The sequence below is a fragment of the Astyanax mexicanus genome, chromosome 7 (genome assembly GCF_023375975.1).
Source record: "Astyanax mexicanus isolate ESR-SI-001 chromosome 7, AstMex3_surface, whole genome shotgun sequence".
NCBI classification, from domain to species: domain Eukaryota; kingdom Metazoa; phylum Chordata; class Actinopteri; order Characiformes; family Acestrorhamphidae; genus Astyanax; species Astyanax mexicanus.
In genome coordinates, this window is record NC_064414.1 from 40577271 (window position 1) to 40604832 (window position 27562).

Consider the following 27562-nt stretch of genomic DNA (forward strand, 5'->3'; position numbering starts at 1 on the left):
TTGTTTTGTGTGGTGATGATATGTGCATGGGTGCCTCTTCATGTGTATTTGTGTGCGCGCCTTCTGCTTAATATTATGTCTTCTGACAGCAGGGAAGACGGAGGTGTCTTTAGGAGTCACTCTGGTGGGTTATACAAATAGCTAGCTAGGCTGGCGGCTTGTGCGTTTTTGTGTGTATGTATGTGCGTGTGTGTGTGTGTGTGTGATGCCAGGTTTGACAGGCTATGAATTGCAAAAACATCCCATTTAATTTATATATCCAAATTCCAGCAACAACCACTACAGCACTCCCCCACCCACTCCTGCCTATCCCATTAAATTAGTGCAGCAATTTCTGGCAAAGAAAAACATGCAGTTCGCTCTGACTCTCCAGACAGACAGACGCATCCACACAAGATCACTCCATGTGTTCTGAAGCAGTCTGCAGTGTAATTAGCTCATACTTAATTAAACTAGCTCTGAAAGAGGGGTACTCACAACATGCAGGGTGAAACTTTATGGCTGGTACTAATAAAGTACAAAGTTGATAGAACTAAAAGGAACTGACACATTGGCAAGACATGAGATGTATGTGAGCAGATATGTATATTTTGCCAATATATTCACTCAGAACCTACTAATCTAACCAACAATGTACCAGACATCTGTTATTAAACTCCAAGACCTACTGAAATAATCAGCGCAGTGCCATCCATCACTTATCAAACATTAGCCATTAATTCAGCTCAGAAAACAGTTAGCATTGCCATTTAGCTGATCCACCATTTTGTGCTTCATAATAAAAATCCCAGGGCAGATAGTATATATGTATATGAAAATATTAGGGATGTCACGATTTCGATATTTTATCGAAATCGATCGGAATTATGTCATGGTCTCGAGCATCAAAGTCAAAAAGATGATCGACGATCCCTCCCTCTAAGCTACGCAAATGCCGCAGCACACTGTAGCCGACGCTGCTGCTCAAAGAGCAGCCCTTTCTCCAGAGAATGTGGACATTCTCATCTTCTTAAAGAAAAACTTGACAATATAAAAATAACAGTTGTTTTGTCTAGCCTCAAATATGTTAATAGTTTTGGTACCTTAAGGAGCATCTTTCTCTTCGATAAAGTTAATAATATATCTTTGTTAAAGAGAAAAAAAAAAAACTTGTCATTCTCAGGGACCGAGTCTTATTTTTCACGTTTAACTGTTATAGTAAAATAAAGTTCAGTTTGTTAAGGCTCTAATTGTTCTATTATTTTGTACATGACTGTTCCTGTATTTTTTTTATAATTTATTTTATGTTGTACATTGCTGTTTTAGTAGTGCACACTGCTGCTACCAAAAAAGCCACTAGGTGGCATTACATATATATCTTAATTAAATTATTTAAATTTGATCATTAGTGCCTAATGTGGTGTATTACAGATCACTTGTATCACTTTGAATCACTTATATCAAGCCCACTTTTTGAAATAAGATATTGTAAATTTGATCGATCAAACCAAATATTGACCATAGACTAATCTAAAACTGGCATAGGCCTCTCTGCTGTAAAAAAAAAAAAAAAAGAAAATCGAGAATCGAATCGTGACCCTAAAATCAGAAATAAAATCGAATCGAGGATTTACAGAATCGTGACACCCCTAAAAAATATCTGTGCATTAATTAATATAACAATGTTAATAAAGTTAATTGATTAAAATAGTTTTTTTAAATGACTGTCATATTTTTTGATCAAATTATATTATATTTTGATCAAAAATAACTAAATTAAGAAATTAAACATCACAGTAGTTAGCTTTAGCTTAAAACAGTACTTATAATATTTCATAATAAATAGTACTCCTATAAAGGCTCCATTGTTAATACAGTTAAGGAATAAAAAAGGTTTTTGTATTCCAAATTTTGTTTGTGTTCCAAATACCAGGAAAAAGAATTTAACCATGAACGTGTAGTCTCTGGAATGTGTAGCTGCCAGAGGACACACATGCAGTCAGCGCTGTATGCCCAACGTTTAGAAAATTCCACTCTTAGTTTTTAGTTATGCTGGTGGTAAATCTGATATGACAGACCTCTGTCTCCACTGCTTAACTCTCAACTAATTGGAGAACATATTTAGTTTAACCTGTATCTCAGGAAGCCAATTCTGATTGGACAATTATTCATGTAGTTTTTTTACAAATGTACAATTTTTGTTGTTAGCAAGTACACATACCCTAACTAGTAATATAATGGATTAAAAGCAGAAATTATTAGATAGCTGTTACTACAGATTTTTCTTTAGATCTTTTCTAAAGCAATTTCCATTTTAATCGTGAAAACTAGCATAATAAAGCATTTTCTATTGCCCAGAAACTATCAGGCCTAGAAGGGCCTGGGTGTTTTCCACTGGTGTGCAGTAATAAGAATTTGGCAACCCTAGTGTGCTATCACACTGTGCTCAAACATATTCAAGCTTAGCTGAATGCTGTTTTGTTATATTGTCTTATAGAGCTTTCAGAGTAATTATGATAAGAAGAATTGAATCCATTAAAATGTTTATCGTTATTGTGATGAAGGGCATTGATGATGTCCAGGCTGGGGCAGGTCTGTCTGTCTTTGTGTAGGACTGATTGTCATCTGTGGGCTGTGGAGATTTTCCTGGGGTGCAAGCCTTCACATATGCTGCATAGACCTCATTCTCTTTAACAGCTGTGCTATTCAGCATTGCTAATATTGCACTGTTTCCCTTTTTTATCAAAATCTGTTGCCTGAAACAATATCAACAATTGTCACAAGTTCCATTTATGATTTCCTTTGAGTCCCAAGCCTCTGATGTGTTGGATTCTGTGAAAGAAAGAATGCCCTCCGGTATCGTATTTGCACAGCCTCCTTTGTAATCCAGTCAGGTTATTTTGACTGCCTTTGCATACAGAGCAGGGAATGTTGCATCATGGATGAAGGCAGCTTGACACTGATATACAGTGCAGGTTTCACACTGCAACATGTGGACAAAGGACGCTGCATTAGTGGAGAGCTAGCCAGGTGTTTAACCAAAGCTGTGCAAATGAAGACATAACGAACAGCAAACTGTGATTAATATTACAATTACATCCTTGACATACATGTACTCCCTCTGACATACATACACACATTCACTCAGATGCACAGATGAGAGAGGTAAGCACTGGAAGGTATGCAGACAGTGAGAGCTAAGCTAAGAGGATTCAGTCTAACAGGCTGATCTGATTGCTTTGCAAAGAAAGCTGTGAAGTATAAAGCCAGGGAGAAAACGTCAGAGCATTTATCCGCTCTCACCTGTCACAACCAGTGTGTCACAGAGATACTAAACACACTGAAGAAATGGAAAAGAGAGTGGGTAAAAGATAGTGGAAGTGTTGGGAATAGGGAAGGAATTCTTAAGGTTTTGAAGAAAACTACAAAAAAGGGGGTTTCAAGCAATCTTCAACTGATTCAAGTCAGTTTTCCCATATTTTAGAAACAGTCTGAAAAAACTAGTTCAACCCCAGTTTTCACTGGTAGCAGGTTGGTATAAGATGGTACTTGATGGTCAATGTGATTGAAAAGCTGGTCAAAAACACACCCTATTTATAAAAACTAGGTCCAACCAGAACTGTAAAAACTGGTGTAAAAAGGGAGGGGGGGGGGGGGGGTGAATGGACAGTGGAGTGAATGTTAGGATAATACAGGGACTTTGAGGTGAGGTGGAGGTTAACATTAGCTCTGTTACATAAGAATGATGAGCAATGGCAATTGATTATCAGAATTAATTGGTATTTGGATATTCATATCACCTTATTCTGATAAAATAGCAAACAGTGAAGGCTGGAAAGTGTTTTAGGTAGCATCATAGAATTTTAGATAGATAGTAATTGTTTTGAAAGACTAAAGATTCCACATAAGTATAAGGCCAAAGGTCATGCTGTTTTATTTGTTAGCTGTGTGTTTCTTACTGCGGGGTAGTGGATTGTAGCATGTTGCTTAAACTATTCACTTTTCAATGTGCATCTTAATCAAAGCCGTTCAGTTATGCCAGCTCATTTTCAGTATTGGACAAGATTTCAGTGTTGGTACTCTCTAATACTAATACTTAACAATCCAATATTTTCAAAACTGATATAAATGTATGTGTGACTGTTCTGCCAGTTTAATGCTGCGTCATTCTTTCTATACTGATGCAGGAGAGGAAGACTGAACAGGCCTTCACTGTTTACTTTCTTCTCTACACCAACCAGCGCTGAGACGGAGGACACACAGTGTGTAATGAAGAGGACAAACAAGCTCATGGGGATTTGCACTGTGTGTGTGTCTGAGTGTGTGCGCGTCGTTGGCTGCCATTCCTTCATTTTCTTCAGACTGGAGTTTCTGTGAAGATGGCCTTTTTTATCTGGCCTCATTTAACTCTAAATCAAAGGCAGATAGCAAGAAGGCTTCTTTCAACATCAAATTAATTGTGTGTTTATATAAAACCAGTTTAAAACGTTTTCCATCACATTTAATGACTCCTAACAGACAGCCTATACTTATACACTACACCCACAGTGCAGTGTGGGGCTGTGTATTGACAAGCACCTGGTGATAAAATAAGAACCTGGAATAGAGGTTAAGATTCAGGATACTGCAATGTATTTTGATACTGTGGTTTTTAACCAGTGAGCTAGAGAGATGGCCAAAAATGCATTTCTTTTTCTGTTTCAAGATGTTACAAATTCTTCCAATATATACATTTATTTTAACAAACATAATATATGATGTTAATTTTCTGCAATTAGATTGAGCTTGTTAAATGGTCTGGCATTGTACGGTCACAAGACTGACAAAGCTAGCTAATGAATTAGCATTAATATAAAAAACAAAAAAGGGACAAAATTTCCTGAGGCAATCTAGGCTAAATTAGCAGACTTAATTAGGTACTGATAATACCTAATATTGAAAAACATTGATATATAAACATGCTCCTACAGCTCTATTGCAATAGGTGCATCTGTTTGAATTTGTGCATTCATATTCTTATTCACTTTTTTCCTGATCATGGTGGCAGACAGTTAAGTGCCTGCATGAAATCATTGAGGGCAAGGCAATGTTATCCCCTGGACAATACATTAGTCTACAGCAGGGTACAACACACACACATGCCCCCATTCACTCACTCACACCTAGTGGGCAATTTAGCATAGCCAATTCACCCATCATTGTGTATTTTTGGAAAATGGGAGAAAACCGGAGCAACTGGAAGACACCCACCTGGACACAGAGAGAACACAACAAACTGCTCACAGAGAGACTGACCAGATACATATACAGTCAAAGAACACACATCTATACAAAGGTAAAAACTATTCTGGTAGAAAGAGCTATTCCATGTCTCAGCGCAATGACTGAACCACAACTCTGGGCCCCTGTAGCCAGGAGATGCCAGGGAGATACAAATAGTTAGGTTTGTAAAGTGCTTTTTCCATCAGAATATTCAGATTCCTCAGTCCTGAAGACATAATGCCGTGCACATTTTAGAAGTTTATGTGGTTTAACATGCCTACTGCAACTCTAAAATGACTTGATAATTAATCAAATCAGATAAATCAGGTGTGCTGAAAGCAGGCAAAGCACTAAAATTCAGAAAAACACTTGCTGTGAACCGACTGTGTTCATACTAATACTATAAGGTATAAATTAAGGATGTGCCATATTATATTGTATGCAATCATAATGCCAACATCTGAATATCGTGAATGATATACCCTGAAATATCGTGCCATGCACTACTTTTTTTTTTTTTTTTGCTGTTTTTAGACAAAGAAAAAAAAATCACACTGTTTTCATTTACAATTTTATATCCACTAGAGACAGATTATATCTCTCCAGTATCATTTATTTTACTTTAATCCTGGATATATGGAAATATTTGAAGTGCATTATTAGTATCATGACATTCTGGATCATTGACAAATCTGATAGAATTCTAATTTCAGTTAGGTTTGTGCCATATCATATCATATGCAATAATAAAATTTTATTCATTTTTGTTGCAGTAGTGTATTCATGAAATGTAACTTTTTTGTAACTTGTCATATCACCAAAAGTATCATCATTGAATACCATGAAATATTGTGATATTATTTTAGGGCCATATCTTTAAACCCTAGTATATACTACATACAAATCTTAATAGTGTGGGTTTGGCAAGGCTTTTTCTACTAACACAAAGTGATGAAGCATGATAGTTTCTTCAGCATTTTTTTTCCCTTAAATGTTCATATTGTTTTAAATACATGACAATAATAAAGGTTTTACATTTTGTGTGTTTGAATAGGTTGCTAATACTGAAATAAAAATTGCAGTTCACCGCCGCCTACTGCACCTAATTGTAGTTAACGTCGCTGTCAACCATGTTTTCCTAATATTGTTCCAGACATAAGTAGCTTCGTCCATTCTGATCTGCATTGCACTGTGGGATAATAGTGTCCAGTTTACCACAATCAAAAGCTGAGCGGTTCTGAATATGTATCATGGATATTACACTTTTATCTATAACACACACTACATACTCATTAGTATTAGTAACTAGTATACAATTGGGAGGCACACTGTGAAAACCGCATGTTCTCGCTCACCTTCCTGCACCATTCATGTCTAGGTGAGATACTGCCATCTGGTGGCTTAAATATTCTACAGGCCTTTGTGTTTTTGATATAATAAAAAAATAATAATAATATTAAATACATTATTATTGCAGATGTTGTTTATGGGTATGCACCAGTTTTTAGGACAGTTGTGTCTGTGGTTGTAATGTTCTCAAATAGATGTAGATGATAAACATCTACCTGAAGGAACTTGTAGTGCCCTTCTCAAGGGCACAGTGGCAGGAGGAGAATGATATGAGTCAATGACCTTTCTGGCTCTTGGCCAAGGTCTCTGACCACAGGCTACCCGTTCTCAGGAGGCAGCATTTCGCTGTTGCCTCCGGCCTTTAATCAAATGAATCATAACGGGCTCCGGGACAGGTGCCAGGGGGGCAGTGAAACGACTCCACGACTCTGTTTGTCTCCAGTGGTGTGAGAATTGTCTAAACGCACAGTATATCTGATTAACTACTGGCAAATTGGAGCCATGTCGGGCTGTAAATCTGATAGTGCTTAGTGAATCTAATGGATTCAGTTCTCGTTCTTGCTGATGTTCTACATGCCGTACACTTTACAGAGGCAAGGTCAGCAGACGTGAGCGTAGCGTCTTGGCTGGGCTACTCCACAGCACCTCTTCAGCATACTTCTGATGACCTGCACTAATCTGGTTGCATCGTAATTCAGTGCAAGATTAGCTGGCTGAGATAATGTAGCACTCAGCTAAGATGCACTGGAAGACCTACAAGCTCCTTTCGGAGCACTATGACCTTTACTACAACTACAGTGGCAGGGCTCACTGCATCACAAATAATTTGAAATGTAGCAGATAGACAAAACACATTTTAAAAAAATGGCTACCGATTCTATTTCTCTAGAACACATGGTGGCTATACTGTTCCAAGTCTGTCGACATTTCTTCTGACATTTCTTGTGAAATCAAAGTTTCAGAGGTTGTCTTCACTTTGCATCTCCAGGAAGGCTTTTCACTACATGCTGAAATGTTGTTGTAAGGATTTGATTGCATTACAGCACAACAGCATTAGCCAGTAGTTATGGATATGGAACACAAATCCACACCAACAATCACACAAAGGTAGATAGAGCTCTACAGAAAATTCAGTTCTAGTTTTCCTCAAACCAAAGCATGTGGGACTTTATATCCACTCTATCTAATGCCTCCCACTGGGCATGGTAACCTTAGGCCAGTGAGTCATACCTTATAGGCAAATGGTCGGCTCGCTGCAGGTTTTCATAAAAAAATAATAAATAAATAAATAAAAAAAATAATAATAATAATAAATAAAAAAAATCAGCAGCTTACCCGATTTTACTTGTTTAATCAGATGGTCAGTCTTATGACAACTGAGGACTAGGGTTGCAACGGTATGAGATTTTCACGGTATGATAACCGTCTCGGAAAATACCACGGTATCACGGTTATCACGGTATCACAGTTTGTTACATATATTATTAAACTGACCCTTAAAGAAATTACAACAAAGTTTTTTTGTTCAATTAACTATTTATTGTAGAAACTACACCATCAGGTGAAGGAAACCATGTTTTCCCACTACTCTTAAGGGCATTAAGAGTGTATATATATATATAAAAAAAAGTTGGTATATAACCAGATACTGCAGAAAGAGGGGATTTATTTCTGACATGATCCTCACAATAGAGATTTCTATTTTAAGGCTTTCACACCTTAAAACCTTCAACATATGAAAAACAGGCACGTCAGAATTTGAAAATTAACGCATGTAAATGAATGGCGTCTTTCACATCCAGTCCGGCCAGGACCTTTACACGGACACGTGAATCCATCGTAGCACGCACTTCACGCCTGTACCTGCGTGCCCAAATTTCGGATAACTAAATAAATTACCGCATGGGTTGTGCACGACTACAAAGAAGTTTTATTTAGGTTATTTAGGTAAAATTATAAACTGAACACATACTTTGCGCTGCACAGCGGGGTGGTGTTCTCGGAGATGGGAGAACAGGTTTGATGTATTTCCTCCTTTAGCTGTGACTACGGCCACATTGATTACAAGCTTGTTGATTACAAGATTACAAGTCTGTTTTCAGGCTGTTTGAATGAGCGAAATATGATCAGAATTATGTTAATTAACACTAACATAGAAGCATAGAACTATTATTTAATGAAAATGATTTTTAAGAACAGCTAAACACAGTGCGGAGAAGTTCACGTGCGAGAGAGAGAGACACAGAGAGAGAGAGAGATTTGCGTGTTCTGATGTGAGCTACTCACAGGTAAAGGTTCTCTTTTATCTCCTCGTGCTCATTTTAGTCCAATTCATAATTCTGCAGTTTCTCAGTGTTTTCTGTCGTATTTTGCGGCTAGCGCGAGCGCTTACAACTAACACCGCGGACCGCGAGGTGCAGCCGCGCTGCCGCTGTTATGCCGAATCCGACTCCCTGCTCAATCCGACTCCCGCTTCGCGGACAGAATCGGCACAACACCTCCCGCTGTAGAACTGCGGGAGTGAAAACAGCGCTTATAAATAAGTTAGTTAAGTTTCACTTTCAGTTTTCGTTATTTGGTTCGTTTTCATTAACAATAATAATTGGTTACTTAGCATTAACATTGTGATTATCACACCAGAGCTTTATTTAAAAATAAAATATATAATTAAAAAACAGATGCCTACATCTCAGACTATTTTCTGGAGCCCAACCCGACCCGGCCCGAGGAATGTGGTGGGAAATCTCGGCCCGAACGGACCTGATTTCGGGTCGGTCCTCGGGTCAGGTCTGGTTCGGGCAGAGAATATAGGCTCTAGTCTGATGCACTTTCTGCCATTCTCACCGCTGTGTGCTGAGTAGCTGAAGCGGAGCAGAGTTGCGCATGCGCGGGTGACTTTCTCCGCTGGCTTGCGTTTTACCGGTAATAAGCAAACACACACGGTATGATAACCGTGCATTTTAATACCACGGTATACCGTGAAACCGGTTACCGCTGCAACCCTACTGAGGACACAAGCTTCAGGGTCACATTGGCCCTTTGTGGATAAGATTAAAGACCACCAGTATTATGTGATTTCTTGTTATCTCTCAATTTTCTTGTTGGCGGATAAAATCCCACTTATAAACAAAAAGACCCAATGAGCTTACTGGTTTTGCTAAAAGAGGAGGAGGGTCAGCATGCTATTTTCAATATTTTGGTCTGTCCCCATTGAAATAGATAGATAATTACTTTGCTTAGGCTGATGGGCCCCATTCCATTTTTAATAGAAGCTCTGTGTCACCCTGTGCCAGCAGTTGGGATAAACCTCCCCACAAAGGTGTTTGAGAATATGCTACATCATACTGCACATCATGAACTAACTGCATTAGGTGTGATCCTTTAATGCTAGCTTTGAGTCCTGCTGTTACGCATCATACATCCAAAAGCCCCTTACTTATGTCTGGATTAACTATACCACAGCAACAGTGATGTCTAAAATAGTCTTTTAGTAGACTGATAACATTAAATATATCTTATGTTATACAGCTGACATGCAAGTATCATGTCCTATTACTTTTGCCATGCCCCATAGAAGCCAATGCATGCTACAGTGGCCTACGGGATATTACGGGAGTCGCTTGCCTGTTCACACAGACAATTCTAGTCAGACACCTCTGGTCAGAATCACTACAAACTCTCGCACAACTATCAAAAATAAACAAACACCCACTATTAGCCACAATCTAACTCTGATAATTAACATCTTCTTGCCAAGAGCACACTGAAGTGTTCAGTCTCACTCACAAGATAACACCTTATATATATTTTTTTATGTGTGCATGTTCTTAAGCTGTCCCCTGAGGTAGCACTTTAAGATCAATTTAGATACTGCTATCCCATGACTCATCCTCCTAAAAATAATCTAACCCAAACAACTAAAATAGTGTATTTTTAAACACCTCTAGGCTGTAATAATCAGACAGCCAGATTTACCTACACAAAACTCCAGGTGATGTGGACAAACATGTCTGAGCCACAGCCTCTGAGAACTCTAACCCTAGTGCTCAGAAGATACTGGGGGTTATCCACACCATGGATTTGACTGATACAAGATATGACCAGTGAATGGTAAGTGGCAAAAAAAGAATAATACACTGAAACTCCATATCTGCTTTGTCAAAAAACATTGGCTGCGACATGAGTCTTCAAAAATTGAAACAGAGACATGTCCATGTTCCTTTACCCATCTCCTTACATAATTTTCCACTATACTCACAAATGAAAGTTATTTGCATATCAGAATAAAACATGTCAAGTATAATGTGTTTTTGCTGTTTACACTACGACACAAATAAAACACCTTTGTTGCAAATGACATAAGCGAGGGAGCGTTGAATCCCTAGCTTTGTTGCAGCAGCCAGAAGATTTCTGTGCTTGTCAGGATCACAATGGAAGAAATGTGGGGAGAGAGTGCCATATAACCAACCAGAGAGAGCATGGGGAATGGTGTTCTCTCTGGCTCCAGCTGCTGATGCCAAAGTAGCATATTCGGCTCAGCCACTCGGAGCCATCAACATAAGACTATTAAGGCTACTTAGTGCTGTTAGAGAAGTAAATATGTATGTATTATTGATCATTAATATAGTTCCATTTTAGAGACATTTAACTCCCTCTTACCTCTTGGCCAGTCAACTTTGTTTGAGCCAAGGAGCAGTATGTTGCAGTTTGACATTTCAACTGACTATTCCATTTAACACAATTAAAAGGAAGTTAAAGCAAGTTAGCATTGGCACTTTTTCACTTGTGCTCCGATAGTCTGTCCAGGGGCAGAGCTGATGGCCATCACCTTGTAAGACTGTGTTTGCAGGTTTTTTGTTCAGCCACACTGCACTACAGGCCCAGAGGGGCGAAAGGTGAGCTAACATTAACTACCACTACGCCAACCATGTCCTCTCAGAGACTCTGGGAAAGCAACACTACAGATAGATCAGGCCCCCGTCTGCTGCCTGTCACAATCCTCATGGGTGAGCGGCCGCATGCCCTGCCTTTCGCTCTGTCAACAATGCTGAGCTGTATCTCCCAGACAACACTGCTTACTGAGACAGAACCTGTGCCGCCAAGGTGAGTAACCATCTGAGGGAGTGTTTGTGTGGGAGAGAAGAACATAACCTAATACAAAGTCAGACTGGACAAACTCCAGTCTCAGCTCTGGTTTACAATTTCTGACCAATCCAGTTCTGCTGTCTGGGGGATTATAAAACTCTGCTAACTACAACTTTTAAGTTTTATCTGGAGATGGAGCCCAGGTACAGCAATGTTTAGGTCACATGGGCTGCGATAGGCTATCTGATATTACATCAGTTTTTTTTTTATGTTTGACTGCACAATTAATTGAGTCATTTTCATTTGCATTATTAGTCACTTGTGTGTGTGGCTGTGTGTCATTAAAAGGCAAATGAAGGTCAAGCTGCAGCAGACTGATAATTAGCCTGCATTACTGTAGCTGTCATGTATGGCTGTGAAGCACATTATCGCCTAATGCTACGTCTGAAATATCCCAGCAGTTCATTTGCTGAATGCAAAACATTCATTCAGAAGATATCTCAGCTCTAAATAGCTAACACCAGTGTGATAGCAGGTCTTTTCCAGCCTAACCAGAGAAATTTCTATATGATCATCACACAACACTAAAGAGCTGTTAATTGCTCATTATTTTCTCCTGCTGGTCAGAGCAGCAAAGAGCCAGATCCAAACTAATACAATCATAAATTTAGTTATCATTATTTAACAAGAGTAGTTACACTGAGATTATAAAATCTGTTTTACAAATAATTCCCTGCCAAGACAGCAGCACAAATGAGTACTAAAAGTACTAAAACCTATGTACAGAAATATGTGACAATTGATTGAAATTCAATTTAATCAAATGTTTCTGAAGATCATTCCATATAGAAGGTGCATTATAACTAAACGCCTTATTTCCAAATTCAGACTGAACAGCAGGGATATCCACTGTTATATAATACTTGTTAAAAATTCAGACAAGTATGAAGGAAGCTGACCAATACTTTGTTTTTCAACAAAAAAAAAAACAGTGTTTTGTTGTTTTACTGAAAGTGGAACACAACCAGTAATTTTAAAGAGTTTGACACTTGTTATAAATTTAAATCAAGAGAATATATTATCTCACTAGGTTGGTGGTAGCTGTTATGGTATTTAAACATTATTACTGGCCAAAACCTGCTTTAGATTATCTGAAAATATTTGAGGATTTAAGAATTGTACACAATACTGACAATTCAGATACTGGGCAATAAGAGTCTAATTTAAACCTCCTTTGAGCAGAGGTTTCTGCTCCAATGATAAATTTTAAATGTAAGTAAGTGGTTCAGCAATTATATCAGCTGCAAGCTTAAAAAAACTTACCCGCTTAATCTTCTCAGATGCGTTTTTTCTAGTATCCAGCTAATTTCTAGCTACTGGTGTATAATCAAGTCTGTACATTTTTAACATATTCTGATTTGGTTAAAAACAGACCCAGAGGAAATTAAATATTCATTAACAAAATTCACTATTTCCATTGAATCCATAGATAAATAATAATCAAGAGCATGTTGATATTTTAAAAACAGTTTCATTGTCAGGTTGGCCCTCAGTAGCCTGTAGAATGGCTGAAAATTTAATTTGAACATTTACACAAGCCTTGATTTTTAGAGTTAAATGAATAGAAGTCAGGAATCTTTTGTCCTACAAACACAAAAGTTTACATACATATATCTATGGACAATATGAAGTTGCGCAATAAGGTCTTACCGGCCCACATCACGAGGACTTCATAAAATGCACAAAAATGCACATTTCATTTCATCTGTACATAATACAATCTTGCAGCTATTAGACAATTTATCTAAACAGAAAAAAACCCTGAATTTTCAAAACTAATGGGATGCTTTCTCCTAGACCTCCCTAATCACAGCTTTGCTTTGACCTTTATTTATAAATTTCTAGTATTTCTAACAAAGAATTAAACAATTTGAGGTGAATGAACACAAACTATAATCTTACTAACCGTACTACTATATTAAGAAATTTTAGCTTCAGCTTGTTTACTAATGTTTCTGAAGTTCAAATTCAATAAATATTGTTGATCAAACTGAAATGCAGGACAAAAAACCTTGCCCTTTCTTGGACTGTATTATTTAAACATGTTTGATAATTAGTGGAATTTTATTTCAGTGTCTATGGAAAAAAACATCACTATATTGTGTTCTAATTTTGGGTATCCATATAGGTTCTAAAATTACAACATACAACATACAATAACAGTTAGATTTAGCCAAATTGGATGTTATTATGCAGAAACATCTATGAGATCTGTGATCTATAATAAATAATTGCATTTAAAACATTGCAATTATGTCTAATTCTTTTGTTCAGTTTATGCTATGGTTGATAAAAAAGTGCAATCTTGCTGGAAATATGAAATCTGTAGTTTGTGATGTGGTAAAGACAGTTCATAACATATGGGACATATTTGTGAGTGGGAGTGTGCGTGTACATACCTCTTGTCCCTAGCTTCGAGAAGGTGTGGATCCAAATGGGTTCAGTTGGGAGGTGATGTCTGTCTTTGCCCCAACAGGAAAATCCACCGGTGGGACCCCTCTTCCGAAGGAAACCTGTAAAATTAAAAAATATAAATGGATAGATTACTGAACATGGCCAATCACATTATACTACTTAAAAGTAACAGCTTTTCAATGCAACCTACGTTCAATAATAATAGTCTACTGAGGTTTTATTTTTGTTGTACACAATTTCTGGTTTATAAAAAAAAAAACTGTGTTTGCACCCAATCTCTGGAGCCACTCCACTTTATGGTCCACCTCACAACCAAAGACCTTGCTTTTTAGCCTCAAGTAAACCCAAAATCCCCACACAGGGTAATAACACCATTACATAGGTTATTGTTGAAGTTTTAGCTTTCTATGATTAGAATGGTACACGTCAACATTTATGCGTCACCAGCAGGTAACTCATTTTTATTCAGACTGGTGTGACCGCTGAACAGCCTGCCTATCTCAAACTCACCAAGCTGGTTGACCCTCCTTGCTTTAAATAGCATAGCACAGGTCTGTATTTGAGTTTAATGGCTTAGCTGGACTACAAGCAAGATTAACCTGATCAAGCTTGACCATGCTGGCTGATCAGTATGACCAAAGCTGGGTTACCAGTTGTGGTGTGCCATTTCTTATCATACGCAATAATATAGACATTTTTTTTTATTATATATCATAAAAATACCCTACAATTATGTGATATTTCAACCTTTTTTGGCTGTTTGTAGCAAAAAGAAAATGTACACTGTTCTCATCTCCTATTAAATATGTACCAGTGTCAGATTATATCTATTATAAATGATTATATAATGATATCTATCATTTATTTTACTTTAACCATAGATATACAAGTGCATTATTAGTATCATGACATGTTGGATCTAATGACTTCTGTTACAATCTGGTTAAAATAAAGGGATGTGCCATATTATATCGTGTGCAATAATATAGCCAAATAAAATGTGATATTTATTTTGCTTGCACAGTGTATTCTTGTAAATATTCTTTTTTTTAGTTGAATGTTCTTTCATATCACCAAGAATACTGTTAATGCAAAAATGCCCTGTTATTTTTTTCAGAGACCAGTTTGTCCATTTAGAACCAGCTACCAGCAAAATATGGTCTTGAGCTAGATTTTTCAGAGCACTGTGAAATGATTCTCAGAAGTCTTAAAATGTGTGACTGTCACCAACACCAAATATGAACTTTTAATTGCATCCATAATTGAGATTTAAACACTATGTCTAAACCTGGGAACCTTTTTTAAAAACAAATGAGAAGAAATTTAATAATCATAGTCTCTAATACATGTCTATACGTATTTGCCATATGACATTAAGAATAATGTATTATAATTTGTTACAGGTGTTAACACAAAAATAATATTGAAGACATTGGCCACCAATTTTGGAGGGGGCGGTTTTAATACCCCTACTGACAACCATTTCAAACAAACCTCTATTATAGAAATGTTCAGAATAAAGCATGACAGGCTAAAAAAAAAAAGCTTTAAAGAAGTTGTTTTAAGTGCTTAGCTAAGGCTAACTGTTCAGCATATTTTAATTGGCCTACCTCACAACACTGGACGGATAATTAGGTCCTCACACGAAATGCACAACAACTATTATTCTAATAGCCTTGTTGTAGCTGCAATGAGTTCATACTGTATTACAGCATTCGTGGTAAGTGTGTAATGTAATACAGTGATAATAGCTTTTTAGAAGCTGACGGAGGCCCAGTTTTCTCTTAATTATAGTTCACACACACAGAGGCCTACTTTTAAGCTAACTACCACAGGCAACATGCAGATGTAACACAAAGCCCACAAACCAAACCAGGCAGGTCACAGCACAACTCTTCTCCTAAAACTGTGTGTCTTATTATGAAAAACTTGACACTTTTTAGACACCATGTCACCCCAAAATGTTATATTTTACTCACTGAACTGTGGTGGGGTTGTTTAGCCACGCTGCTGCTCCAAAGGTCATGGACGCCGCTACCACGCTACTGATTGGCCGTTTGGTTCAATTACTGAACCGACTCAGTTAATTAAAGAGCCGTTTCAACGACTCTTTGAATCATTGAGGCAAATAAACTTATTTTCAGCTTTTCCAAAAAACTATAATAGTAGCATTAGCCTTGTAAACTTTACAGCAATATCTCACATACTCAGAACGTAAAACCAAACACAGCGGATAAGAGAATCCAGGTTGTAGTTCTTAATTGTATAAGTCACTTGAACTGTACTGCATACTTGGAACTGGGACTGAAACAAAATTTGTATACTATTTTTCCCTACATGCTGTTAATGTTAAACATACAAAACACATGTTTTTTTATTTTTTTATTTTATTTTTTTTTATTTTGTCTATTGTAAATGTATTCTAATTTGATTTACCCGGATTGTCTACGAAAAAAAAAACATTTTGTTTTCTAATTTATCATGTATTATTTACTTTCTTTATAATTATTCAGATGAATAAAATATTAATTTCTAATTGCATTTTTCTTTTATCATTTAACGTTATTTTGCTGCATACAAGACATGTTAAGTTGTTATTTTTGTTCTGCTGGTTTTCTTTTTTTTTCTTCTATAGAACATCTGTAGAAAATCAGATCCGTAGAGGTCCGTAGAGAATGTATGAATCTGTGAATTTACAACTAAATATATATTTATTTATTGACGTATTTATTTATTTATTGTTTTTCTATTTAGTGTATTTATGTATTTGTTTATTTTTGCTTTATAAAACATTTGTGGAAATTCACTGCAGATAAACTATTTATTATATTTTCTTGTGGTTATTTTTTTATTTTGCTGTATAAAAACATCTGTGCAAAATAACTGCAGGCAAACTGTTTATTTATTTATTTATTTATTTACTTTTTTGCTGTATTAAAACATGTGAAAAATCTCTGCAGACAAACTATTTATGTTTACTATTTATCTTGTAGTTATTAAAATTTTATTTTGTGTATTTTTTTACCTTTTTGCTGTATTAAAACATCCGTGGAAAATCACTGCATGTAAACTGTTTATTTTATTTTCTTGTGGTTATTTTTGTTTTATTTAGTTTAACTGTTACTTTATTAACTTCTGTGGTGTATGAAATCATCTAAAGAAAATCATTGCATATAAACATTGCATGGGTCAGTACGGTTCAGCTTGGAAATTCATTTATTTATTTTTTTTACATAACATTTGATTATTTTTTATATTTTTTTAATATATTTTAAATGCCATTATTACATATGCCTAAATATTTTCATGCTGTATTAAATCGTCCCTTGAAAAAACACTGCACGTAAACATTGCGTAGATGCGTCGTGAGATCGTGTGAATCGGTTCAAATGATTCACTGACAGATTCGTTCGTACGAGCGCTGGTCGTTGCCATGGCAGCGTAGTTAGCGAGCAAACTGCCCCGTTGCGGTCCGTTCTGCGCAGCGAGGGAGAGAAACGGAGCGGCGGCTCTTCTGTGATCCCCTCCGGTTCTCCTTTGCTCTCCTCAGGTTCCCCTTTCGATTCTCCCGGCTGCCAGTGGATCCGTGAGGCGCTGGCATGCGGATCAGTAGCCTCGGTCGCTGTTTGGGGATAAACGGAGGGAAACCGCGCTGTTGTTGAGCTCAGGCTCGCTCTCTGCGTTAACAGCAGCAGCTCTAGGATCTTCTGTGTCTGTGATCCAGAGTTCAGGACCATGGGCACCTTCAGCACGGAGGCAGTCCCGCTGTCTGGAGAGGAGGATGAGGAGGGGGAAGAGGGCTGTGAAGTTGAACGCTTACCGCCACTGCTGGAAGATGAGGTGAGAGAAAGTGTCCTTCATATGAACCAGGAGAAACTATTGATCTGATCAAACAGACTGACTGTAGGTAACTAACCTAGATAACCCTGCTGAAGCTCGATCAAGCTGGCAGACCAGCACAAGGGTTTGTTTGAGGTCTGAATTTGATGGATTAGATTATTTACATGCTTGATCAACCTGACCAGGATAGATAACCAATATGACCAAGCTGAACCATACTGATTGACCAGCAAAACTAAGCAGGTGGAGCAGCAAGACTAACTGGATAAGCTCTATGACCAGCATGACCAAGCTGGTTGATCAGCAAAACTAAGCAGTTTGTCCAGCATGACCAAGCAAACTTATCAGCATGACCACGCTAGATCACCAATATGACCAAGCTGGACCAGGTGGAGCAGCAAGACTATCATAACCAAGCTGGTTAAACCCCATGACCAGCATGACCAAGCTGGTTGACCAGCAAAACTGAGCTTGACCAGCAAAACTAAGCAGTTTGACCAGCATGACCAAGCAAACTGATCAACCTGACCAGGCTAGATCACCAATATGACCAAGCTGGACTATACTGATTGACCTGCAAAACTAAGCATGACCAAGCTTGTTGACCAGCAAAATCAAGCTGGTTGACAATCATAGCCAAGCATGACTAAAATCAAATGAAACTCTAAGCTTGTAAATACTGGTTAACCAGCCAGGTAGCTCACCAATGTAGGTTATGTATGGGTTGCTTTTCAACCATCTTAACCAAAGACCAGCAGAAGCTGGCCCTTAGATGGATCTAATCCTTGGCTCCTTACTGTTTCCACAGTCCTGGTTTAAGTTTGGTTTAAATAGCCAGTATAGCAAGCTGTTGTTTCCCAGTAGCCACTGACACATTGACATGTCATGCTTTTTGATGGATTGATCCTCACTGCCACATAGTCTGGGTTTCTGACACATTGAAAGTAGGCTACTCACTCCAGTGACAGACATGATCGACAACCTATCAGTCTGGAAAAGTGAGCATACATGACAGGATGTTTTTTAGGGGAAACTGCAGGAGATTGTTTGTGCCAAGTAACCCCTCTCTCTCTCTCTCTCTCTCTCTCTATCTCTCTATCTCTCTGTAAATAAGGTATCATATCGACTAATCCTGAATCTTTTTCCCATATGACATTATTTTAGCATTTCACCGTCTAACTGTGACTCATGCGTTACCATTCAGCTTATAAATAAGATCCTACGGGAAAAGAGCTGGCTCTGATTATCTAGTGCCTGGCTAGTATCAAAAGGAAAAGTCCCTGGCCTGGAACCAGCACATCAAATCAAGGGCTGTGAATATATTCTGCTTATTGGGATCAATGTTGTACTTTCTTCGGGAACTATGATGCAAATAGAAAATGCAAGCCCTTAATTAGGTAGATCATCCATGGTGCCTCATGAAAACATTTCTTTCCGTTTACCTTAAAATCCAGAGCGGAAAAGGAACCTATATTCCTTGTAAACTTACATTAGCCTGCAGGTGCAATCTGGCCCTATCTAGACCTAAGGGTCCTCACACTGCAATCATGAGGAATCTCATCAGAACGGAGCATCTTTGCAGAATGGGGTGTCCTCTCAAGCAGGTTTGCTCTGTTGAATGATGGGCTTGGGTGAAAACGTCTGGTCCTAAAAGGACAACTTTAACCCAAAGCCGGGAGGAGCAAGCAAATTATCTAGGACGGAATATTTAATTTACAGAAGGAGAGAGAAAGAGTGAGAGAGAGAGAAACGGTTTCTCTGCACTGTTCTCAAGGGAGTTTGCCTATTTATGGGCCATACTTGCAGTGCTGCGTCAAGTGGCACTTTTCTCTGCTCTGTAAGTGTCTTATTCTTCAGCTTCTTTCTTCGGGTCTGCCTCACTCACTGTGTGAATGAGTGTGTGAATAGATGTTGGATGTTATCTTCTTGGAGGATACACAGCTGGATGCATATATAGTATATAATACATTTCTTCAATGAATGGGCGGAGCACATGTGTATCTGTGTGAGTGTGTGTGTGTGAGAATATGAAAATAGTCTCACAGGGATAGTGAGGGAAACTTAGGGTATGCCCTGGGCAGTAGTTTCCAAATGATTGCACAATGACCATCTGTTAACACATCAAGCGCTCTTTCACAGTGTATGACATCATTACATACTGTAGCTGGTGTTCATTATCAAGTATTTTAGAGAAAAGTTGGGGAGCCAGAAAGTTTTAGCAAAAGTTTTTACTCAGTTGAAAGTTTGTGTGAAGTGAGTAACAGACAACACTGATAATAATAATTCTGAGTGATTGAGAGTGCTTGAAGTGTTGCCTGCTTTAGCTCTGTTTTGATTTTGGAGACAGAACTTTATCCAACATTCTTCACTTCCAGCGTTCTGTAGTATAGTATAGGGTCTCAGGAGAACACGTTTATTTATGCTATAAAACTAGGTCAGATTTAGAGAGGAATGATTTTAGTCAAAACTGCATATGTACAGGACATACAGAGAATTGCGTCACTCTCCTTCCCAAAGTTACAGAAAGTACAGAAAATAAGATTAAAAATATAAATATAAATGGGGGACATTAAATGTACAATACAAGAAGGACCACAGATAGACATACGTGACACAAGAGTGCATAGAGATGTCCATCTCTAGTGTGCATAGAGATGGACTTTAGCTGTAAAATTTTTTATTTCCAATGTTTTTTATAAAAATAGAAAACAATACTTTTTCAGAAATCCCATCCACCTTCATTGCAGGAGGTCCCACATGCATATCCTGCATTTAGTCAGTGTGCAGAGCAGTGTTTTTTTAGCTTCTGTGGGACATGGTTAATGTCAAAAAAATATTTTATTTCCTGTCCGAAAATTGATTTTGATTGGATGATCATTAAAATGCAAATTTTAAAGTTTTTTCTCCTGCTCTCAGAACAGCACATATTGCAACAGTTGAAGTAATGCTGTGTTTGACTAAAGCTAATAACTTGGCTCTTCTAACCTCAGATGAAGAAAAGTCCAAGAAAACACCCTGTCATCTGGGAATACATGGAAAGTCTGGACAATGTTTACAACTTAAAGTTCAAATGAACTTGGCTGCTCACACAGTTAGTGATAGTAATGTACAGCTTCACTACTTTCATAAAGAGTATTTTATAATAGACTACACTGATGTGGACAATATGTATATTCATAAACTTTTGTTCCATGGAAAAGGCGAGCACAGCAGCAGCTTTCATGGAGGCATCCATGTTTTCCCACTTTGTAGCGCAAACTCTTGGGGATGAAAAATGACGTAATTCCACGTTACAGCATCCCACTTCTGAGCCAAGCTGAACACTGCATGATTAACAAGCCCTTTCTGTTCTGGGTGTGTTAGAGCAGGGGAATAACTAAAACATGCAGAGTGGGTTACACAAGCATCAGGATTGAGAACTACTATCTTGAAGGAATGACATGAGCAGGATTTGCTGTTCTGCTCATTTAAGCTGTCTTCAAGACATGTCAAAAATGTTACATTTACAAGACGAGTAACTGTAAGCACTACCCTAAACACAGATTATTATTTTTAATGGTTTACATCTACACATGAAAAAAATCATAAGTTACTGATATGTTACTGATGTATATGTTACTGATACAGTTACTGGATAAAAAATATTGCTCCGCTAATGCTAATACTTTTTTTCTGTATTTGTTTTGTAATTGTAAATATGTGTTAACTCTTTTGACAAAAGAAAAAAACAGAAAAAAATGAAAACTAAACATGCCAAACCCACTTCACTTCAAGAAATAATGTCATACGTGTGAGCTCCAATGTTGTAACTATGAGGTGCACTTTAAAACAGCAATAGTGTTACATACACAATCCATTTTTCTGAATTGCATACTACTAAAAAAACACATAAAGCAACTCAGTTTGGATCATTTCCACATCCCTGCAAACTGACCCAGCATTCCACTGCACTGCTCTCTCAAGAAAAGTGGTTTAACCGGCTCTGTTCTAATGGGCTTCCTCAGGTGCTATTAATTATTCCCCCTGACTTCTTTAGGAGCTGTTAATTATTCTGACTGAATTAATTATTTCAACAATAATCAACCCACCAGTCGAGTTATTACTCTAGCATGGTCAGCAGCCCAGTGGCTGGACGACACAAAACTGCCAAGCGCTGTGTAAATAAACCAGCTGAATTGCACTGAAAAAGCCCATTTTGTATGAATCCGCACATATCTTACTGGGTAGATTACAGGGTACGGTTACAGACTGTGGCCCATCTGTTGTCATGCACTATTTGGCTGCCATCCTTTCACCACATTAGTCACATTGGTCAGTTTTTGACCACAGGGCTTGATCAGATATTATTTGGACCATTCTCAACACAGCAGTGGCGCTGGCATGTTAGTGTGCATGGCACTGGTATTAGTGTATCAAGCACAGCAGTGCTCCTGGGCTTTATAAAACAAACACTGAAAAAGGATTCTTTAAATATGTTGTAAATAGAGCCACTTACAAAAGACCTTCCACAAATCTAAAGAAACCAACTAACAAAGAAACGTTAAACCATTCAAATGAGAGAATTTCCAAGTGTCATGATTCTGTATAGAATCACTGCCTTTACTAAACAACCTTTTTGGGACTTAAAGAGGCAATTTCACTTACTGACTATGGCTATGTTCTCATCTCGACAGTTCACATTCACAAATAAAAATGATCTGTATCTGTGTGTAATGTGAACGAATCTGTCCCTGAAACTTTTCACATGCGCACATTGATACGTATATAAATGTCACCTTTTTCATCAACACCAAAAAAACTCATATTTGAGAGAAGACTCGTAGCTTTATAAAGGTGAAATGGAGGCATTAGCAGCTCATATGTGAAGCATCTTTTGCTTGAATGGAGAAAAAACAGCTGGTCTGAAGTACATACTCAGGTCGAGGAGGAGAAAAAAGGTTTACTTTTGCTGTTTTTGCAGCTATAGCTGCACAGCTGCACCAAGAGATGTGTGGGTAGAATAAAGAAACACGTAGCGCATTTGTAAAAGAAAAAGACGCATGAATTCCGATTTGACCATTCACGTCAATGTCACATATCCATGGATCAGATACATATCTGATTTAGGACCACATATGAAAGTGACTCAAATCTGATTTGAAAAAAATCAGATTTGGCACATTTACACAGCCATAAAAAAATCTGATCTTGGCTATATTGAGCAAAAAATCTGATCTGAGTCACTTCAGCCCCGTAATGTGAACACAGCCTAAGTGACTGACAAATTTGTTGAATTTGTTGGCTTTTTCCACAAATATTAATATAATATTAATGTTATTGTTAGTTTGGCTAATGGTGTCAGAGTGGCATGAAGGCTTTGGTAAGATTCCGTTGTCTTGGTGCAAAAAAAAGACTAGCTCCTTTTATGCTAACAGAATTACAAAACACCCTTTACAATAGCTTGTTTTTTTGCATATTGCTAAATATTTAACAGCAGCAACATTATCAGTGCTTTGACTACCAGCATTACTAGTGTGTTGTTAGCGTTATGGCTTCCGGATTTGCCCAGCACTGCTAGTGTGATATTAGCAGCGGGCTGCTAACCTTGCCCGTCATAGCTAGCTACCACACAGTTAACATTGCTAACATGCTGTTAGTGTTGCTATCTCACTGCCTGCTGGCTTCATTTAGCATTGCTACTTTTAGGATTAGCATTGCTATCATATTGTTAGCCACACTCTGCATCATTATCACGGTGTTAGCATCACAACCACCCTGTTAGTTACAAATCATATTTAAAAGAGGCCTTTACATCTAAAAAGTAATGTGTGGAGTCGTATTATATAGTAGATACATATTTTATACCACAGAATCACTTTTGTTGAAATATCATTGGTTATTTCATGGTACATATATTTCTTTACACTGACATTTCTTTACTATATTTAGTAAATAAGTAATCAAACACTTAAATACAGATCAATGTATATGAGTTTAACTGTGAAAATAAAATGTAAAGTCATGTAACTCTGCAATGTAATTTTACTCAATAGGAGAACGTGTCTCTGGCGGATGTCCTGTGTCTGAGGGACAGCTGTCTGTCTGAACAGGAGGTGTGGGCGGTGTGTGTGGAGTGCGTCCGCTCCCTGCAGAGCATCGCAATGTCTCCACTCTTTCACACTCTCTGCATTACGCCAGACACGCTAGCCTTCAACGCACATGGCAATGTGTGCTTCATGGAACAGCTCAGCGGTGAGTATGCCAGGGTCATTTCTCAGAAAATTCACATTAACTCCAGTAGAAACTCAAATTATCTTGTGCAGGTGTTGTGTTTTTAGTTATTTTAGACTTTATTTTAGATTTTAAATATTGAGTTTAATAAATACAACTGAGCTCCTTCTTCAGTTGCTTTGAGACACCTCTGAAGGACATGCATTTCTGGACAAGCTGAGAGATACGAAACTGCCACTGAAAATAAAGTTTTACAAAGTCTACAAAGTTTGTAGAGTAACATTACAGGATTTGGGTAAACAGTTGTTGCATTTGCTGTCCAGAGCATTTCCATAATTTAGTTAGCAGTATACTGATCCAGGACTGGCAATGTTAGAGATACTATTCTTCCAAATACAAGTCAGTAGGATATCACAATGATTTTAAAGATATTGTCTGATTTTTTTTTTTTTTTCAAATATCTTTTCTTGCAAAGCTCTCTTGATAAAGCCTGGGGCATGTTTTTAAAAAAGGCTCTTACATGAGCTGCATACACATAAGGCACTTACATGAGCTGCAAGCACACCTTGAAAGGCCGTCTATAAATAATTCTGTTTTTATTTGGCAGTAAGTGTGTATGTGCTGGCATGTGTAAGCTCAAGCAAAATCATTTCTCTTTGAATAATTTGTCTAAGTGCCCAACTCTTCGTCCAGAGATCTACTGGTCTGAATTTAATTCCATCTTTATGGAACACTGCCTTCAAATTTTGACGGAAATATCATACTTAGATCTTCTGATGTGCCATGACTTTCTGAGTTGGTTGCGTATAAATAAAAACACTGATTTGTATTTTAAATCAGTTAAATTGTTGTTATTTAACACATGAACATTAAAGTCTACTCTTTTAATGGCATACTCTTATCAATGTCTAACTACTTCTTTAACTCTGCTCTTTGTTTGGTTGCAAATAAACTTTTTATATATTCTGAAGCTCTGAGTGGCTCAGCAGACTAAGACATTGACACTATGGTAGCAAGCATGAATTCCAGGTCATGTCCATTGGCCATGCCCTGTCTGGAAGGGTAGTGGGCACTCTCCCCCCACATCACTCCTATTATGATGCTGGCAGGCACATGCATTTGTTAGCTGATGTATCAGAGCTGGAGATACAGCCGCTACCTCCAAGTGAGTTGGCTGCAGTGGCAGCAGTTTGAAAAAGGAGCCCACTGACCTCTTATGCATCAGAGGCATCATACGCATCATACGCCTGTTGTCCTGACCCTCCTAGTGTTGGGGGTATTGCAAGTGATCGTGGGAATTGGGTAAAAATAAATAAATAAATAAATAAGATTATTCTTCTCTTGTAATGTTGTCATTTTACCACAAAGATACAAGGTCTTAATGTGACCCAGACTTAATTGTTTAGTAAATTGTTAATTGGTGATCATAAGTGACTATAGTACCATTTACAGTATGAATAAAAAACCTTTCTTTCACTTCTTCAGCAGATCAAAGACACTAAAAGCTATAGACATACATGCATAAATTGCAGAATTACCTCAGGAGGCAATAATATGATCTAATATGATAAACTAAACAATAGAACGGTATGATTACATTTTGAAAGAGTGAAAAAGTGCTTAAAGAACCCTGGAATGAAATATTTAATTTTGAGATGAGGCAAAGATTAAACTGTACCAGAGCTATGAAAGAGGAAAGTGTAAAATATAAAATAAAAAGAAACTGTCATAATATGAAGCATACCAACTCACTGGTGAAATGTGGCGACATTCGTTAAATACTCAATTCTACTAGGGCTGTTTTTTAGCTTTTTTTGATTTTTGCAATATATTGTGAATGTTTAAATACAATTTTAATGGAAGTGTCATAGAAGGGATGAGTTAAAAAAAATAGTTTTTTTTTTATTCGATCTTTATTTAAATGATCTGATATCGATTTATATAACTCAAAGTTGAAACTTTAAAATCTTAGGTTCTCTAAAACTACATTCCACAAGGTGGAATTTAAAGTGTAACTCTGGAAAGGTAAAATGGGAAAATAATAATAAAATAAATAGAGAAGCATTGATGTAACTGTCTTGAGTTAATTTTTCCAAAATCCTTGGTGCTGCAGTGTAATGCTAAAACTACAATGCTTGCTTGACTGTCCAGTTTCCTACAGACTATACATTTCCTTCGTGAAGCTTCAAGTGGTCCAAATATAGATTTCAGTCTTGAATCAAGATCTATACGTATTGAATAGAATTTTTTATAACTTTATTAAAGAAAATATAATACAATTTGGAGTCGAATTGAATTGAGGACAGCCAGCTATTATTAAATTGATATTTCAAGCATTATTGACCAAGCAAGTTTGGCCAATAGGAGAACTGGAGCAGCAACACTAGATCCATGGTTATGATGTCATCTCAAGCAACACATTTAATTTTACCTCTTTATAAAACCATCTTAACGTTTTGCTCACATCTGAGAGCTCTGCATTAGTGGTGTAGCGCTCTCTCTCTCATGGTTCAGCTCTTTGATGTAATAGTGTTATGTTGGCTGGTGAACGGTCCCTGCTGCTTACTGCTGGATACCCCTCAGACCAGAGGATGGAAGAAATATGTGGGAATATATTATAAAGCATAAGAAGGCAGAGAGAGGGAGTCTGACCTATATAACTCCTCCAGCTCTGCAGAGCGGTCTGGAGGAGGCTCAGTATCTCCACCGTCTGTGGCCTACTTAGAGGAGTCAATGCTGCAGCAAGCTCCACAGCAGCCTGAGCTGGTGTTTAACACTGTGGCTCTGCTCTGCATTAATGATGGAGGAAATGTGATTAACAGCAGAGTCACAGCTCTGCTCTGTCTGTTGTTTGTTTGTTTTAAGCAATATTCTATAGCACGATTTGATGTTTCTCCTGTTCTTATTTTCTTCTTTCCCAGATGACCCAGAAGGTTCTTTTATACCACCGGAAATCGACAAGACTGGGAGCACATTTGAGGTGATCTGATACACTGTACTGATACTACATAAGTTCTGAAATGTACTGAATTTTATAAAGTCTAGTTCTTCTAAAGCTAATGTACAAACAAGACTGCAAAGCCCTTATACTAGCTAAGGTCTGAGTTGCTGTATAAAATACACTATACGAACCCGTGACTATGGAATGCTAAATCCGGACATAAATAAATCAATGCGGAGTGTAACAGGGTCAGTGTCATGCGCACCAATTTATAGGTGTAACTAGGACAAAGACCACACACAAGCCACTCTTTAGTTCTTATCAAGATAAATAGAGAGAACGTGCCTCTAGTGCAGAGGTCAGCAATCAAGGTGAGAGAGAAAGTGCTGTTTTTCTAATTTAACATTATTTAACTTTATT

The 27562-nt window shown here is 37.6% G+C and overlaps 1 protein-coding gene and 1 long non-coding RNA gene across 7 annotated transcripts in view; one reads left to right on the forward strand and one right to left on the reverse strand.

The window, feature by feature from the left end:
* Positions 1–16220, reverse strand: part of LOC125802910 (uncharacterized) — a 30059-nt gene extending 13839 nt beyond the window's left edge. For both annotated transcript variants that reach the window (XR_007439947.1, XR_007439948.1), the window contains exons 1-2: positions 16131–16220; positions 14136–14249 (exon numbers count right to left, since the gene is read on the reverse strand). This is a non-coding gene — a long non-coding RNA (uncharacterized LOC125802910). The remainder of the gene's footprint in view (positions 1–14135; positions 14250–16130) is intronic.
* Positions 16221–17569: 1349 nt separating this feature from the next.
* The window catches only part of LOC103045352 (kinase non-catalytic C-lobe domain-containing protein 1), a 50289-nt gene continuing 40296 nt past the window's right edge, over positions 17570–27562 (forward strand). For 3 of the 5 annotated variants that reach the window (XM_049481159.1, XM_022684625.2, XM_022684626.2), the window contains exons 1-3: positions 17572–17991; positions 24024–24222; positions 27123–27181. In XM_049481159.1, coding sequence (XP_049337116.1) covers positions 17887–17991; positions 24024–24222; positions 27123–27181 — 363 coding nt within the window. In that variant the 5' untranslated portion in view covers positions 17572–17886. Of the gene's footprint in view, positions 17992–24023; positions 24223–27122; positions 27182–27562 lie in introns of all 5 variants that reach the window. The other 2 variants (XM_049481158.1, XM_022684621.2) reach the window with 2 other exon arrangements.